The sequence below is a fragment of the Ambystoma mexicanum genome, chromosome 10 (assembly GCF_040938575.1).
Source record: "Ambystoma mexicanum isolate Mex_15411 chromosome 10, UKY_AmexF1_1, whole genome shotgun sequence".
In the NCBI taxonomy this organism is placed as follows: domain Eukaryota; kingdom Metazoa; phylum Chordata; class Amphibia; order Caudata; family Ambystomatidae; genus Ambystoma; species Ambystoma mexicanum.
In genome coordinates, this window is record NC_090932.1 from 1,267,769,967 (window position 1) to 1,267,785,459 (window position 15,493).

Below are 15,493 nucleotides of genomic sequence, written 5' to 3' on the forward strand. Positions count from 1 at the left end.
GCTGACAGAGAGTAGGCAGAAATAGCCGAAAACACGTCAGACATTTTCAAAACTGTTAATCTATTAATACGATCCAACGGAGCTGTGGCGCAGGGTGAACGGCTATAGAACTAGAGCATTAACTAATTCTGTGCGTTTTGATCATTCTGTTTAAATCATTTTCAGCCATGTATTAAAAGACATTCACTGCTAAAAAATTTGACTATTGTTTCTTTTTACACTTATAACTAAAGTCTAAAGTGTAGGTAAAGGAAAGGATCGTAACTTTTTAAACACATTGATAAACGCGTTTCCTACCGGTAGTAGCCAAGCAGCTGTCTCTCTCACGGTGAGCCTCAAACATTTCAAGATGGCGTCAACAGAAAATAGGACCTTCATAGTGCTTCTTCTATGTCCATGGCGCTGCACACAAGCGTGTCTGTCAGGTTGGTAGCAGGCACGTTGTAAGTGGTGGTGGCTCGGGAGAAACTCATCGGTAAAGTGGTGTTAGGGTGAAACGACGGTGAGTAGGTCATAGTAGAGCTAGCCGAAGATGGCCCAGAAGAAGAAGCGTGTTCCGCGCAGAACCCAGCGCCCACGTCCTGACCGAGGAGGATCTGCTGAGATGGACAGCGACACAGGGGAGTTCGAGGTGCCAGAAGACGAGGCAGGAGGAGGGGAGGTAAGAGCCTGCAGCGTAAATTATGAAATGGAGAGAATGTAGTTTTGTGGTATTCCATGGGGCTTTTAGTCTTATTAGGTTCCCAGCCCCGCTCCACTATTCCACAGTTAACCCCTTCGCAGGCGGTATTCTTCGTGTTGCACTTTGAATATCTTCTTGTCCAAAGGTATAGCCGCGTGTAGTAACCAAAAGAGGATTAGTGGTGGTGTCCAGACGCAGACCGCCTCTTGGTTAAAGTGCAGAGGAGCTTTAATGTACGTGTTTACAGTAGTTAATTGGTTCCGGTTACTCGGGTTAGATACAGTGTAGAGCCCTCCCCATGCACTATTCACACTCAAGCACCCCTTTGACATTCTCCTGTGCAGTCAGTCGCACGTTTTGGTTTGTTTTACGTGCCTTTTCTTAATTACTACACACCGGCCGTGAGGTTGAGTGCGGTTCATTCCCTTCTCTTCCAAGCAGCTACATGTTGCACAGATCATAGCTATGGCAGAGCACGGCACATCCTCTTCTTCACATTCTTTTCCTGTAACCCTCACAGCAATTACATCTCTACATCATCGCCCACACTTATAACTAACTACTGTGCATATCATCTTTCATAAACTAGAACTACACATCCTCTTACAGTAAACTGACAACATCATCATTCGTTCAATAATCAAATACATAACCCCTGTACGATCGGTTTGATAAGTGCAATACAAACCATTTACTTTTCTCCGCAAGAACATACTTCTATCTATAATAGATAATGACTTTATCCAGGAAACCTGCAACTGTGGTGCTCATCACACACTGAACTGGACCTGCCACTGTCGTGTAACATTGTTGCAATAACTTTTCCCGTGCTAGGAACTCTACAAACGGTCTTGGCGGAATGCCTGTGGTTGCACGTTATGACGAAAATAGTTGTTAAAATCCCACACAATGAACTCGTGCTCTAGGCATGTGCTACGAGGTTATCTATCCGGCGCACACCCCTTTACTGTACTGGGCGATGCATCTATATGAACACCCAAGAGATAGGTGAGGTAATGCATTCCATGGGCACCCTCTTTCACAATGTTGCAAAGTCGCCCAAATACTAGGCGATGTCGTGCATCATGTTCACACTGCACATCTAGGTTGATTATCGATGAACCTGACTATCCTTATTCTAAACTTATCAAATGAAACTTGCTTTAACTAAATCACTAAGTGAAAGGTGCATTGTTAATGTTAAAGATTTTTATACCGTGCACTTTTGGCGCTCAGGCGGATCTATAAATCAAGGAGGTTAGTACGGTAGAGCAGGAAAAGAGCAAGGAGCTATGATGTGCTCCCTACCCTGGTTTTCCTCCCCAGGTGTCCCTTGGGTCTCTTTTTATGGTCCGATCGCGTCGGCTAGTATATGATATGGCATTTATAACACACCTATACACAAGTGTTTCACTTTATCTTGTCCCTCAGTTGGTTTTCTCTACAGAGGGGTGATGGGGAGGGGTGTCTTCACTAAGAGCGTCTCATCCCAGTCCTCTTCCTCATTCCTGTATTGCTTTCAGGCTACTTCATCCTTTATTCTGTATTCGGTTACTTATGAGGTGTGCAGGTGCTGTTCACTCACTTTCATTGTGTTCGGAGCTGAAGAGCAAGGTTTTTAAGACGTTTCCTGAATTTTGTATGATCCTCCATAGTTATTATTTCTCTGGGAAGGGAGTTCCATAGTTTGACGGCTAAGCAGGAGAATGCTGACCCATCCAGTTTTTTCTTTGTGTATGGTTTTGGTTCTTGGCATTTTTCATTGCAGGATCTGAGTTTTCTGGTTGGTTTGTAGATGGAGAGTTTCTTTTGAATGAACTCTGCTCCCTGGCCGTGGATTGCTCTGTGCGTTATGCACATTGTTTTGAAGGTGGTTCTTTTCTTGACCTGGAGCCAATGTACCTGGAGCCAATGTACCATCCTCAGAGCTGGTGTGATGTGATCTCTTCTGTTGAGTTTGAGGAGAAGTCTGGTTGCCGAGTTTTGTATTTGTTGCAGTTTCCTCAGTAGGTATTCTGGAATTCAAAGATACATGCTGTTAGCATAGTCTATCCTGGATATGATGAGAGGTATGATGGCCAGTGTTTTGTGTGTGAAGGAGAGGAATGTAGAATCTTTTTAATCCTGCATAGTTGGAAGAAGCTTTTCTGGATTTACTTGGGGTTCGAGGTTAACTCGCCCACAAGGATTCCAAGATTTTGGACAGCTTTGGATGGTGTTGGTGGCTTTCCCAGTTCTGTGGGCCATGGGATGTACTGGTTGTTTCCTTGGTCGTCTGGTGTAATCGGGATTACTTTTTTGTCTGGGTTGATTTTTAGGTAGTTGGCGTTCATCCATTGGTAGAGTTCTTCTATTAGGGTTGTGTTCTCATCTTGTATGTCGATGTATCTGCTTAGTTATAGTCTGTTAGTTTGTATCTTTTGATGAGGTTGACTAGTAGTGTCATGTAAATGTTGATGTATAGCAGGGATAGCGAGGAGCCTTGAGGTGCTCCGCAGGTGGTGTCCCAAGGTGTGGATTTGAAAGGCTTTAGCCATACTGTTTGTTCTTTCTGACAGGATAGACTTGATCCAAAGCAGTGATGTGTGAGCCCTATTTCTTCGAGTCTTTTAATTAGGACGTTGTGGTTCACTGTGTGGAAGGCTGCTGAGAGATCGAGTAGTGTCAGGGCAGGTTTGGTGTTGGAGTCTGTGTTCCTCTTAAGTTGTTCCAAATTGAGACAAGTGCCGTTTCTGCTCCTCCCATTGGTCTGAAGCCTACTTGTGCCTGGTCCAGTAGTTGGTTACTTTCAATGTGGTCCAGTAATTGTTAGTAGACATACGTCTCTAATAACTCAGGATGGAATGCTTGAGATTCGTCTATATTTTGAGGTCTTCCACATCGTCTGTTATATCCTCGAGGAGCGATTTGTTGTAGGCCGTTTTGAATGCTCTTGGTTCTCTCCCTGTAGAAAGTGATAGATTGAAGGAGGTTTAGGTAGTATTCCGATGGTGCCCCCTGTGTGAGGATAGATTTATAGATGTCTGGAGGGCAGCAGCCCATTGGGGAGCCTGCCTTGTTGCTGTTCTTTTGCCAAAGTTGGTCGTTTTTCTCTCATCATTTGTGGGAAGCAGCTAATTCTGTTCAGTGGTCCTGGGGTTGATGGGGGGGGGGGGGGATAATCATTGAACATATACATTTCTCAGTGCAAAACGAATAAAGTCCTGCATCTTGTACGTCTAAAAGCAAAGTTGACAAAGGGCTCAACTGTGGTTACAAAAAGGCAGTCTTCTTTATTTATACAAATGTTGACACAACGACAAGCCATGGAGCTAGAGTCTTCAAGTACAAAAAAAACCTAATTTAACAAGAAAAATCATGTGAGCAGTTGGTACATAATGGTGTGACAAAGGGTTTGAGTCAGCATTTTCAAATCATAGGTTGAAAGAATCATTCTGTGATAAATCAAAGCATATTATGAAAAAAAATCAATGAAAACTACAGGTAATGGCAATAATGATGTATGGTATTATTGTCTGTTGGCCCGAGAACTGGCTATGTGGGCACCTGAAATCGTGAGAGGCCCAGCCTTCACCAGGACATGAGAGAAGATTAAGGGCCTCATTACACGGTAGGCGGTGAACCATGGCGCTGTTAGCGCCATGGTTCATGCCGGTAAAATACCGGCACCGCCTTGGTGGAAAGGGGAATTACCGCCCTATTCCAAGGTTGGGGGGGGCTGTAATTCCCCCTTCCACCATTGCCCTTCCCCATTCCCATTTTTGCCCCATAGGGCATAATGGGAATGGGGAAGGTGCTAATTACGGTACTGCAAATTTGCGGTGCCGTAACGAGCAGTAAGGTCCCTTAGCGGGTTGGTTTTTAACGCCTGCTAAAAGCAGGCGTTAAAGTACTAACCCGCTAAGGGACCTCGTAGTAAGGCGGTAAGGGTTAACGGTCACCGGTACCATTACCGGTGACCGTTAACCCTTACCGCCCACCGTGTAATGAGGCCCTAAGTCTTCTGGCTGGTTGTGTGAATGTCGTTATTGTACTGAATTACAAAGGAATTTATAATTAAAGTGCCTTTAATTAAATGATATATATTTGGAAAAGACTAAACTCAAATAGAGTGGCACTCAGGTGGACATTTTGAAAGTGAAGAGTTTCAATGCTCGAAATAATTTCAAAAAAGCCTTTACAAAAAATGTATTTTTGTATTCACTGTTGAGCCCTTTTTCAACTTTGTTTTTACAAATACAAGATTAGGGCTTAATTTGTTTTTCATTAAGTCTACTCTGTCCTTATTCTTGTGTGCTTGGGAGAGTTCCGCCTTCCTTTGTGTATCTTATACAATTTCTCTGCATAATGAGTTTAACATCCATGTATTCTCCTTTTGCATGCTGTAGGTAAAAAAAAAAACAGCCCATTTATATATAAAATTGCATTCTTGTGCACAATGTAACCTACTTATCAAACCACTCTCACCTACCCTGATATGTTAACATTAATTTATCCTGCCATTAAGTTGACACACTCCTAACTTATTTTCATGATATGTCTTGAGCATGAAGTTATAACTCTAATACCGTGAAATGTTGACTGAAGTCTCACTTCGACATGTATGTTCCAGTTTCAGAAGTGCCAGTTTTATTTAATTGCTTTTTATAACGCGCTTAATACCTGAGTTCTGTTTCTAAGCGCAGATCTGGGATTTGAACCTATGTTGCTCTGCATGATCTTGCTTCCAAGACCAGCACATTGCCCCGGTGCTATCATCTGTTCACAATTTAAACAACAATTGGAAACATTAACAGTTTATCTAGCTTGCAGTTTAAGAGAAAAACGGACTGCATAAATCATACAACCTGTCTCCTTTCTTTGAGAGATGTTTTGTTATGTTACTTGGATTTAAAATGTGCACCGCTACTATGTGCAGATCTTATAAGAGATGTGTGGGTTCAGTTAGTGGGAAGAGGTAGTATGACCAGATAATTTAATATTCATTGCTCCTAGTCTTAATCTTCCTCGTCAAAGTACTTTACTGATGAGGCCTCTGTCTCTGTTACTAACCCTCCTTCGCAAGCGTCTACTTTTAGCCCCATCCCATTTTAGGAGTTATAAGCCCCCCCTTTCCACATCATCCCTCAGTTACTATTCAAGAGCAACCTTCCTGTTGTGTTGAAGGGTCAGGAGCGACGTCAGTACTTTGTTGAATAATAGGACTACGGTTAATGATAATTAGTAGATGCCCATGTGCCCCTAATGTCTACCCTGCACCCTACTGCATACCCGAGCTTGCTGCCAACAAAAGCTCAATCTGATCCCTTAAAAAGCAGTGGTGTAGGGACTGCAGCTGAGAGGATTTCTCATCGCTTAAATCCCTGTAAACTCAAGGCAGACACATGATCTCTGATGCCAAGTTGGTCTACTACATCTCCACCATTGAGGCAGCCTCTAACGGGAGGAAAGTCTTAAAATGTGAAGTAGTCAAGCACTGCACAGAGCCAACACCTGTCCCTGAGGGGCTGGTTTCACGAGAAATGTGACTGAATCAATACCTTCTTCATTAACAAAATTTGATATCAGATGTCTCAAACGCCTAAAAACCAGACAAGTCCTGCTATCCATATCCCCTTGGCACTACCCTTCTGGGCCAACTTCATCTCCGTCCCTCTTAAGGATCTCTCGGACATCCTTGCTTCGCTTAAACCTAACGCGTACATGGCAACAACTTCCTCCCAGTGTCCATCATTAAATAGCATGCCAGCCTAGTGGTCAAATTGCTCCTTAATATTGTGAATGCCTCCCTCAATGAAGGTGTATGACCGGCACGTTGAAGGTAGTTTTCAAACGACCCCTTCTAAAAAGAACAAAAAAAACCTTTGATGGACTCTGAGGACCTAGCCAACTCTACAGTGCCACCATGAACCTCCTGCGCATCAGGAAAACTATTGAGAAAGTAGCTGTGACCAAAATACTTGCCAAAGCCCACTAGCTTGACCACCTGCGTGATTAGCATTGCGGCTTTCACCCCAAATGCAGCACCAAGACTGCAATCATCCAAGTGGTGGTTGAAGTGCTGCAAATCACCAAAAACGGGCGTTAGGGGGGTTTGTGCCTCTGAGTCGTCTTCAACCTCTCCCCTAATGTCATTGACACAGTCAACCACATACAAGCCTCTCGTTCCTCGCCGGCAGGATGGGCTTCTCCAGAACAGCCTTAAAATGGATTGTGTCCTACCTGTTTGGTAGACACCATACCATACAGATGGGTTCATTCAGATCCAACCAACTGTGTCACATGTGGGGTCGCCCAAGATTCCATCATCTTCAGTCTATACATGGAACGCTTGAAAACGCTCCTAAACTACCTCAACAAAGCCATCCATCAGTACGCTGGCAACTCAGCTGTACCTTAAGGTCAGTGGCCCCCAGGACATTCCGTGCATTTGCTAGTGCTTGGCCACCATCTATACACGGATGTCACACCTACCTCAAACTGAACCACACCAAGACCGAATTTGTCCTCATCGGTCGACCCCACAAAACAAGAACTTATGCAACAATGGCTGGATGACAAGCATCTGGAATAATTCACCCTTCAGCTGCCAAATGCTGCCAAATCCCTGGACTTGTTCACAGTAGCCTTTCCCTCCAAAAGCACTTTCTCCCCTCGCATGACTTGCGCACAGTTGCCCAAGTCCTCATCTCACCCGTCCACATGGGAGGAAACGCCTTCCAGCGTCGCACCTGGCTCCCCTCCACTACCCCACATTAGTGATACCTGCAAATTCAACTGTCACTCCTACACTGCAAGATTCACTGGTCCCCTCTCCTGGATTATATTCAGCTATAAAGCAGTCTCAAATGGAGCACGGACATATATGGTGGACTAAACTCCATGCCTCTGGCGGCTCCCACGCTTCTTGTAGGAAAACCATCAAAAGGTTGGAGTCTAAACTAGCACGAAAGACTAGACAGTCCTTCACTGCCATGCCCCAACCCTCTGGAACTCAATCCCGGCAGAGGCTCTCAATGCCCCACCATCGTTCTGAAAAAAATTATTAACATGACTCTCAACAATACCTGCTGGATGAATTCACCCTTCCTCAACTAAAATTACTACGCTACTGTATAAAATGGCACCTTACCATTGTAGAGTGCTTCATTGCTCTTGAGCTTGGTTTGAGCTACAAGCAATAACCTAAAATACGAATACCGGGAAGTAATTGTTCGTTACCCCACGTCCCTCTTCCTCGTCACAGTACTTAACTTGTTTCCAAGCAATGTGACATGTTGAGTGGCCTATGACAAACCGCAGTGAGACTCATTATTTCAAGACCCAAAAATCACCCTATCTTAGTGAAACCCCAATCACAATAGATGCAGACCTAGTGTCCTCAACATTTAACTTGTGGTGTCTGACGCATGTGTTTGCCCAAGTGGCTGCTTTACAGATTTCTTCCATAGATATGCCCTGGATGCTGGCTCCTGAGGCCGCCATGGCCCTTGTGCATCTACCCTCAATGGGTGCAATGGCTACTGCTCGGCCACCTTGTATGCCATAGTAATGAGCCACCTCAATTCTTCACATACAACGCACCATTTCTTACTGTCCTAGAGTAAATTATCACTAGCCAATTGCTAGTTCACATTTTGAGGCTGGGCAGACTCGTATGCTAATGACCACCATCAAGCCTTTTTTGCTGCACTCAAGTGATTGAACTTGAGGAACTTTTTGGTGATATCCTTTAGGTTGTTCCTTCGCCACCCAAAATTGTCTCGGATCTGTTTTTGATTTTTTTTGTTTTTAATTTCTTAGTTCGGTAATTTGTCCATGGGCGTGACACATAGGTGTGTGCAGTAACGGAGATCTTGAGTTCCTCCACTCCGTTAGTAAAAAAGGGGGAAATAATACGTGTGCTTACACCTTTTTCTGCGCCAATAGTTTGTTTCCTCCTGTTACAACATTTACACTTCACAGTTTGGGTAAATAAAAATTCCAATCCAGTTTGTGCATAGGATATTTATTTGTGGCTTTGCCCTTTTGGACGATACGTGTTTCGCGTTAAAACTCTGCCTTTTTCAAATCCGGCCTTTTCTATTTTACAACAAAAGAAAGATTGAAAGTAATTACAAACTGTTATGAACCTTTGTCCATATTGATCAATACAAGGTATGCCAATTATAACACCCACAGTGATTTACGTTTCCAAAAAGTCTATTTGTGACCATCATAAAACAAACGGTGCGATATCCACAAATCATACAGAAAGAGCAAGAATAGGGCTGGGGTCCGGGTAGTGCGCGTGGATTGGGAAGACTCATATGGTTATAGGGAGGGATGGGTATTGTAATAAGAAAACGCATGATGATCAACAACATACTCCACTTTTGATTTTGAGCAAGAACTTGCATCATATTTGTGATTTCATAATTTTATATTCTAATATCTAGGTCGCCTTCACTCTTAAAATGTTCATGGTTACTTTTCCCTTGAGGTTAGGCCCACTGCTTAATTTATTTTTATTCCCATTTATTGTTTGTGATCTTATGTTGTTCAGTCACTCTTGTTCTTGATTGATATCATAGTTCCTGTGTATTACATGCAACTTGTGAACCACATGTACAAAGTAATTTTGTTTAATTATAAAATTAATACATTTCTTATCCTTGTTGCGGTCCAAGGTAATCTGCTTCGTTGCAGTGTTACTTAGTTATTGGGGTTGAATCCCACCTAATAAGAAAATAAAGAAAGTTTATAATATCCCGAGGCTATCATTACCTTTGGGCTTTTGTTTATGATTTATAGTGATGCCTGGTATTTTCTAGTTGAAAATAATCCCATCTGTTGCAATGCATGCTGTCAAAGTATTTCTCGTAATTTGGTATCTGAAAACCAGCGGTTGATAATTTAACTTACATGTTGGGCTAATCTGCTATAAAGCATACTATGCAATGGTTTAGACGATTGCGCTTCTTGTTATTTTAGAATTGTAACTCGGCGTGCTTTGTAATGTTATTTAAAGTTGCGGTTCGCGTGCTCTATTTTTCAGAGAGTAGCGTCGCAAGCATTCTAATTACTTTGTGGTCTTAAATAAGTGGGACAAACAGTGATTGGTCACATTACTAGGTGGGCTTGTTACGGACCCTAGGGCTTACTCTTGCTTCAAGCGTCGGCTGTGAGGGACCGCCGCTCTGTAGTTACGTTTGTACTAATATGCCTCCGGCTTTGACAATAGGTAGTCCTACATTCCTTTCCAGTGAGTTTTAAACAGCAACCATGCTTTGGGCTGCGTTTTGCCATGTTTTTAAGTGTGTTTTGGGTATTTCCAACCCAATTCATTCCAAATTAGTATTTCTCAAGTTGGTTCATACATTTGGGTGTGTATTCATCCACTCGTGTTATTTTGCCATTTGTTGTAAACCCATTATCATTGGATGTATCTTGTGAATATTAGAGGCCTGCCCATTTGGTTCAGAATTAAACAAACCGAGGGGGGGAGGTAATTATTGTATGTCTCACGTCTGGTGTATTAACCCTTAGTATCTCACATTGTGCAGTGTTTACCATATGATTTGACTATTCAATTTTCTAGTGTTGAGAGAAGAGGTTTTTGTTTGTGCGATTGTGTCGCTCTGCATTGTGGTTAATGAGGTTCAAGTCTGGTGTTATAATAAACACCTTGTCTTGCCTTCTATCTAAACTTAAAAAGCAGTACAATATATCACGGAAAGTTGTATTTATACGTTTTTGGCCGCTATGCATTGTGGTTGTTGTAGTTTGATTCTGGTGTTTATTGTACACATCTTTTCTTTTTTATGTATCATGGTTAAGTTTTATTACAGATTCCAATGACATTTTCTCATTAGATTACTGACATGTTTTCAACAAACAATACAATACATCACAAGAAAGACACCATTTCATTATCAGAATTTAAGCCTCGTTCTACCGCCTTAAAGTGGCAAATGAGTTTTGCTTCTTCTTGGCGAAGCCGTAGTTCCTGGTTTCCTCCACGTCTACCCATCTTGATCTTTTTTTAATCCATTGAATTTAATTTCTCTTTTGTCTTGTAATTGGTGGTGATTTTGCCAATGATCCGATAGTGGTAGGTTCTTATCCTGACTTCCGATTTCTGATATGTGTTCTCTGATTTGTGTTCAGTCCACGAATTGTGCTCCCGACGTATATTAATTTGCAAGTGCATACAATGGCATATATAACACAATGGCATATATAACAAACTTGGAACGACAATTGATTTGTTACTTGATCTGTGTTTTCACTCAATTTTTGTCCTTGAACACATTGGTATTTGGCATTGCATATTCACACATTCAGCGGAATCCACTTTTCCTGAAGCTGATTGGTGTTACTATGTTCTTGCTGTTTCTTCTTTTTCGGGTAGTAGTGATGGGCTTAAACTAATTCTCAGTGTTTTTGCTCTTCTATAAATTATAGTCGGCTGATCTTTAATAAGTTCTTCATATGTGAGGATCCATTTTTAATAGGTACCAGTTTCTTGAGTATTTTTTTAATATCTCGATTATTAGCACAATAGGTAGTAATAAATTGAACCATCTGGAATTGTTTCTTTTCTTTGGTTGTTTGAGTCAAGGTTTGTGGCCTATTCATTCTCTGGGCCTTGTTCCAGGCTGTTTCTAAGGACATACGATGGCTTCCACATCAGAAACATTGTCATCCCAATAAACCCACGAGAGGTGGCCCTCCAAAAAGGATTTAAGCCATGTAATTGCCTCTGTCGAGAGTCCTCCAACCGTAGCCATACGCTCTAACGCGTATTATTTCCTTCAAATGTAACCAACAGACTGTTTTTTGCAGAGGACTGCAAGTACTCCAGAATAATTCTCTTGACAGGCTAAGTCTCTTCCTCTTCTTGGAAGAAGGCTGAGAATGTTACTTCCTGAGCCTTGTGGAATTTCGATGCAAATTTCAGAATGAAAAAGAATCGCAACTCGTGAGAGCATCTGACCTTACCATGGTGGTCTATACAAAAGAGCCCTTACTTTCCCGAATCTACGTGCAGATGTAATTGTGAGCTGAAATGTCTTAAAAGTTAGAAGTCTCATATCAGCCTCCTCTGTATGGCAAACGGAACCCTTTATACTTTTAGCATCAGCAGAACATCACAAATAGGTATTGATGCCACCAATTTGTCCCCTTTTTAAGGCCAATTTCCAATGCTCTTGGAAAGCCTTTCTTGCAGCCAACTGTGCCTTTTAAAGATGGCATTGTCAGACCCTTCTGAGAACCCTCCTAAAGAAATTGAAGTGTGTCTGGAATCCCACTCTCTAAAGCTAGGTTGTCCTTTCTTCCACACCATGCCACAAAGCTGGCCCAGTGCCGGTTTTAAGACTTCACAGTGAAAGTCTTCTTGCTCAGTGGACTGTTTTTTTTTCTGCTACTTGGGCTGACTACCACAATCTTTGTAGCTCCCACCTCAGTTTCCACACTGACCAAATCATCTGCGTTGATTCTTGAATCTAGCACCTCCTCCCGACCCCCTCAGAAGAGAAGGCCTTTCTGGAATAATACACATTGGTCCCAGCTGTAATTTCAACAGGACTGAAAACCCGACTCTTCCCTGATCACTCTTGGATTTGATGCAATTCATATACTAATGCCCAGGGCCGGTCCGACGGCAGAGCATCCACCCCCTCCATGCACTAGTTCCGAAACTTTGAGAATAATTTGTGGACTTGTGTATTCTGGGCAGTTGCAAATAAATCCACCAAGGGCGTCTCATATCTCTTTAAAGATACCGGGATGTAATGCCCTTTCCCAGACACGTGGGAATCTCCTGCTGAGCCTGTCGGCCATAATATTGTCCATTCCCCTGATGTGACCAGCCTACATAGTAGCTAGATATCTCTCTGCCCAAAGACTACTCACCATTGCGAGGGACCCCAATGACCGAGATGTTTCTCCCCTCCACCTCCGTTGCTGGCTCATGTGTGCCAGTGCTGTGGAATTGTCTGTCCATACAATCCCTGCTTGCTTCCTCTCTGACTTCTTTAATGCTTTCATAGCCTAGCCGCTAGTTTTCTCCAATCGGAGGACTTTGACCATTAGCACAATCTTACTTGATGAGACAGACTTCCCAGAGTCGCTCCCCAACCAGTACTGCTGGTGCCAGTAGTAGAATGATCTTCCTGGAGTGTTCTAGACATACACCTCTCCTTAGATTGGTCATGGACCCCTAGCATTGGAACTTCTGTCTCAGGGCTCACTTTATTGGAGTCTTGAAATCAAACTACTGGCATGCCCAATCCCAGAACATGTGGAGGCTACTGACCAGTGTTTTATGGTGAGGTTGTGTTCATGCAACAACAACAAAAGCATTATGCCATCTTCCTCATGACTATTAACGCTTCTATGGCTGTCGCCAACCTCCTTCTTTAGAAAACTTGCTAATAGTCTTTGTAAATGAATACCTCTATCCAGAGGACGGCAAACTATACCCTCCTTCATATAAAATTGCACACTTGTGAACTGAAGCGATTGGGACGGCACCAACTGTGACTTGCATTCACCACAAAACCTCACTGGGCAAGACACTGACAGATGGTTTGGAGATGTCTGACTGCCATCTTCCTAAGAACTGTTTGGACAATCCAGTCATGTAGGTACGGAAATACCTGTGCTCCCCTTTTGATACACAAGTGAGAATAGAGGAGCCTTTCCTTGTGAATGATTTCAGTCTGAATATGCGAACTCTAAACTGAAAATGTTTCTTCCCTCAGCATGTGCCTCAGCAATTGTCTCCTCCTGATGAGAACATGAAATGCACATCTGGAAGGACCACTGATGCCTACAATTTCAAGACCTTTGGAGTGATCTTCTGAACGGTCTCCATCTTGAAGGATTTTGTCACTACAAACTCGTTTAAAGCTTTCAGTTGTTGGGTTTGGGAACTAGGAGCACACTATTGAATAAAATCCTCAGCCTTTCTGGTATTGTCCCAATTGCTCTTTATTTTATTTAGAGCAACTACGCCACTGGGTTACGCATCACTTCTCTGATGATGCCCGGGTGAGAGGAGAGAGTCACATATTCTATTTGGTACAGAAGACGTACAGTTTTCCAGGCCCACATTGCTGATACCAATCTGTTCCATACCTTGGAAAAGTGGACCTGTCTGCTGCCAACTTTGTCAGGACTTTTGACTGTTTGATGGTGGTCTGGGTTTCCTGACATTCCGATGCACCTGCTTCCCTTTCTGGCCACCTCCTAACCTTTGATTATTATTGGATCTTCATATGGACCATGGTCCCTGTTACGACCTTGGTAGAACATTTATATCTCAACTTGTCAGCTTTAAAAACTCTGTGGAACCTGTACTCCATGGTGTCTCCGAAAAACTTGTTGCCCTCAAATGCAAGCTTCAATGCTATAGCCTTCTCGGGGCTATCACATTACCATTCCCCATTGTGGACATGCCGTCGTCATGAGATGGTTGCCCAGTCCTACCTTTCTTCGTTTTGATCTGTTCCAATAACTTATTAATCCATGAAGGTCAGACATGAATTCCACCTATGTTTGCATATCGCACAGTATGTGCGTAATCCAAACCTTGTCTAGGACTTTCTTGAACTTGTTAAACCCTGTCAAGATGGTCTCTGCAGTGTCTGACCACATATGTAATTGTAATGCCAAGTCAGAGCTGTGGCTACTTTCTTGTCCGCAAGGTCTCTGATGGCTGCCTCCTATACCTCCATAGAGTATGTGCCCGGCAGACTGCATAAAATGTCCTCAACCTCAATAGGTTCTAGCAATTTAGGTTCCTCCCCTTTTTAAGAGGTTATAATTTAGACACAAATCTAGGCAGGGAGATATGTTCTGTGTCTTTCCATTCCCACAAAATGTTAGCTTTCATTCTGATATGGGAAGCCCCACATTGGGACTATGCATTGATTGCTATGAAAATCCGATGGAAAGTATTTTCTGCACCTTCTCTCTGTCCAAGTACTTCAGTGGCCTCTTCCTCCTGCTCCGGTTCTGAAGGATAGATATTGATTAAGAGAATAATAACCTGGAAGCAGAAACTGACAAACATGGGTGTTGTCATTTTTTTTTTTTTGCCTTTTTGATTTTGTAGGGCCTGCTTAACTGTCTTTGTTTTGACATTTCGTAAGGATGCCCTGAATCCTTATTTACTTTCTTCATTTTCTTCACCTCTGATCTGTCCCTGCCTGAAGTATCTGCCTCTATCTTCTGTATTCTTTCTTTTCTCTCTATTCTTGGAGGTCATTTTTGCCACAGTTTGTCAGCGAGTAGAGCGTCTTCCTAAACTTGTTGCATAATAACGTGACATCACAAATGCTTTGAACACTGGCATGCATCTTCACCCGATGGCCCCCTTGGCTGCAACCCAAAAGGGCCACCATGCCTTCATTAACATGTACATGCTTCTTCCTTTTAAGCATTGCCATGCATACTGCTGTCACCCACAGAAGCTCCCAGGTGAGAGCGACTTCTTACTTTAGGTCTGAATCTGCTTCACTCATAGTTTTCACCCCACGGTGCGAAGACTCTGGATGCGCTGACTCTCCTCAATGGCCACCCACGGTCCCTGAGCCGCCTCCTTTACCTTGCTTCTGGGCACCGCTCCCAAACCCTGTCCCAAGAGAGATGCCGCCAGCCAGTGTCGTCCCCAACCTGCTTTCCTGTGCCCGCCTCCTTTGCCTTTCTTCTGGGCACTGCTCCACAAACCCTGTTCCAAGAGATGCCGCCAGTCATTGTCGTCCCCAACCTGCTTTCCTGTGCCTCTCTGCTCCTTCAATTCGTCAGCCAAGCTTATTTGCC

The 15,493-nt window shown here is 43.1% G+C and overlaps 1 protein-coding gene across 1 annotated transcript in view; it reads left to right on the plus strand.

Annotated features, from left to right (window-relative positions):
- Positions 1 to 308: 308 nt before the first annotated feature.
- The window catches only part of DDX54 (DEAD-box helicase 54), a 560,256-nt gene continuing 545,071 nt past the window's right edge, over positions 309 to 15,493 (plus strand). The window contains exon 1 of the mRNA XM_069619243.1: positions 309 to 661. Coding sequence (XP_069475344.1) covers positions 533 to 661 — 129 coding nt within the window. The 5' untranslated portion in view covers positions 309 to 532. The remainder of the gene's footprint in view (positions 662 to 15,493) is intronic.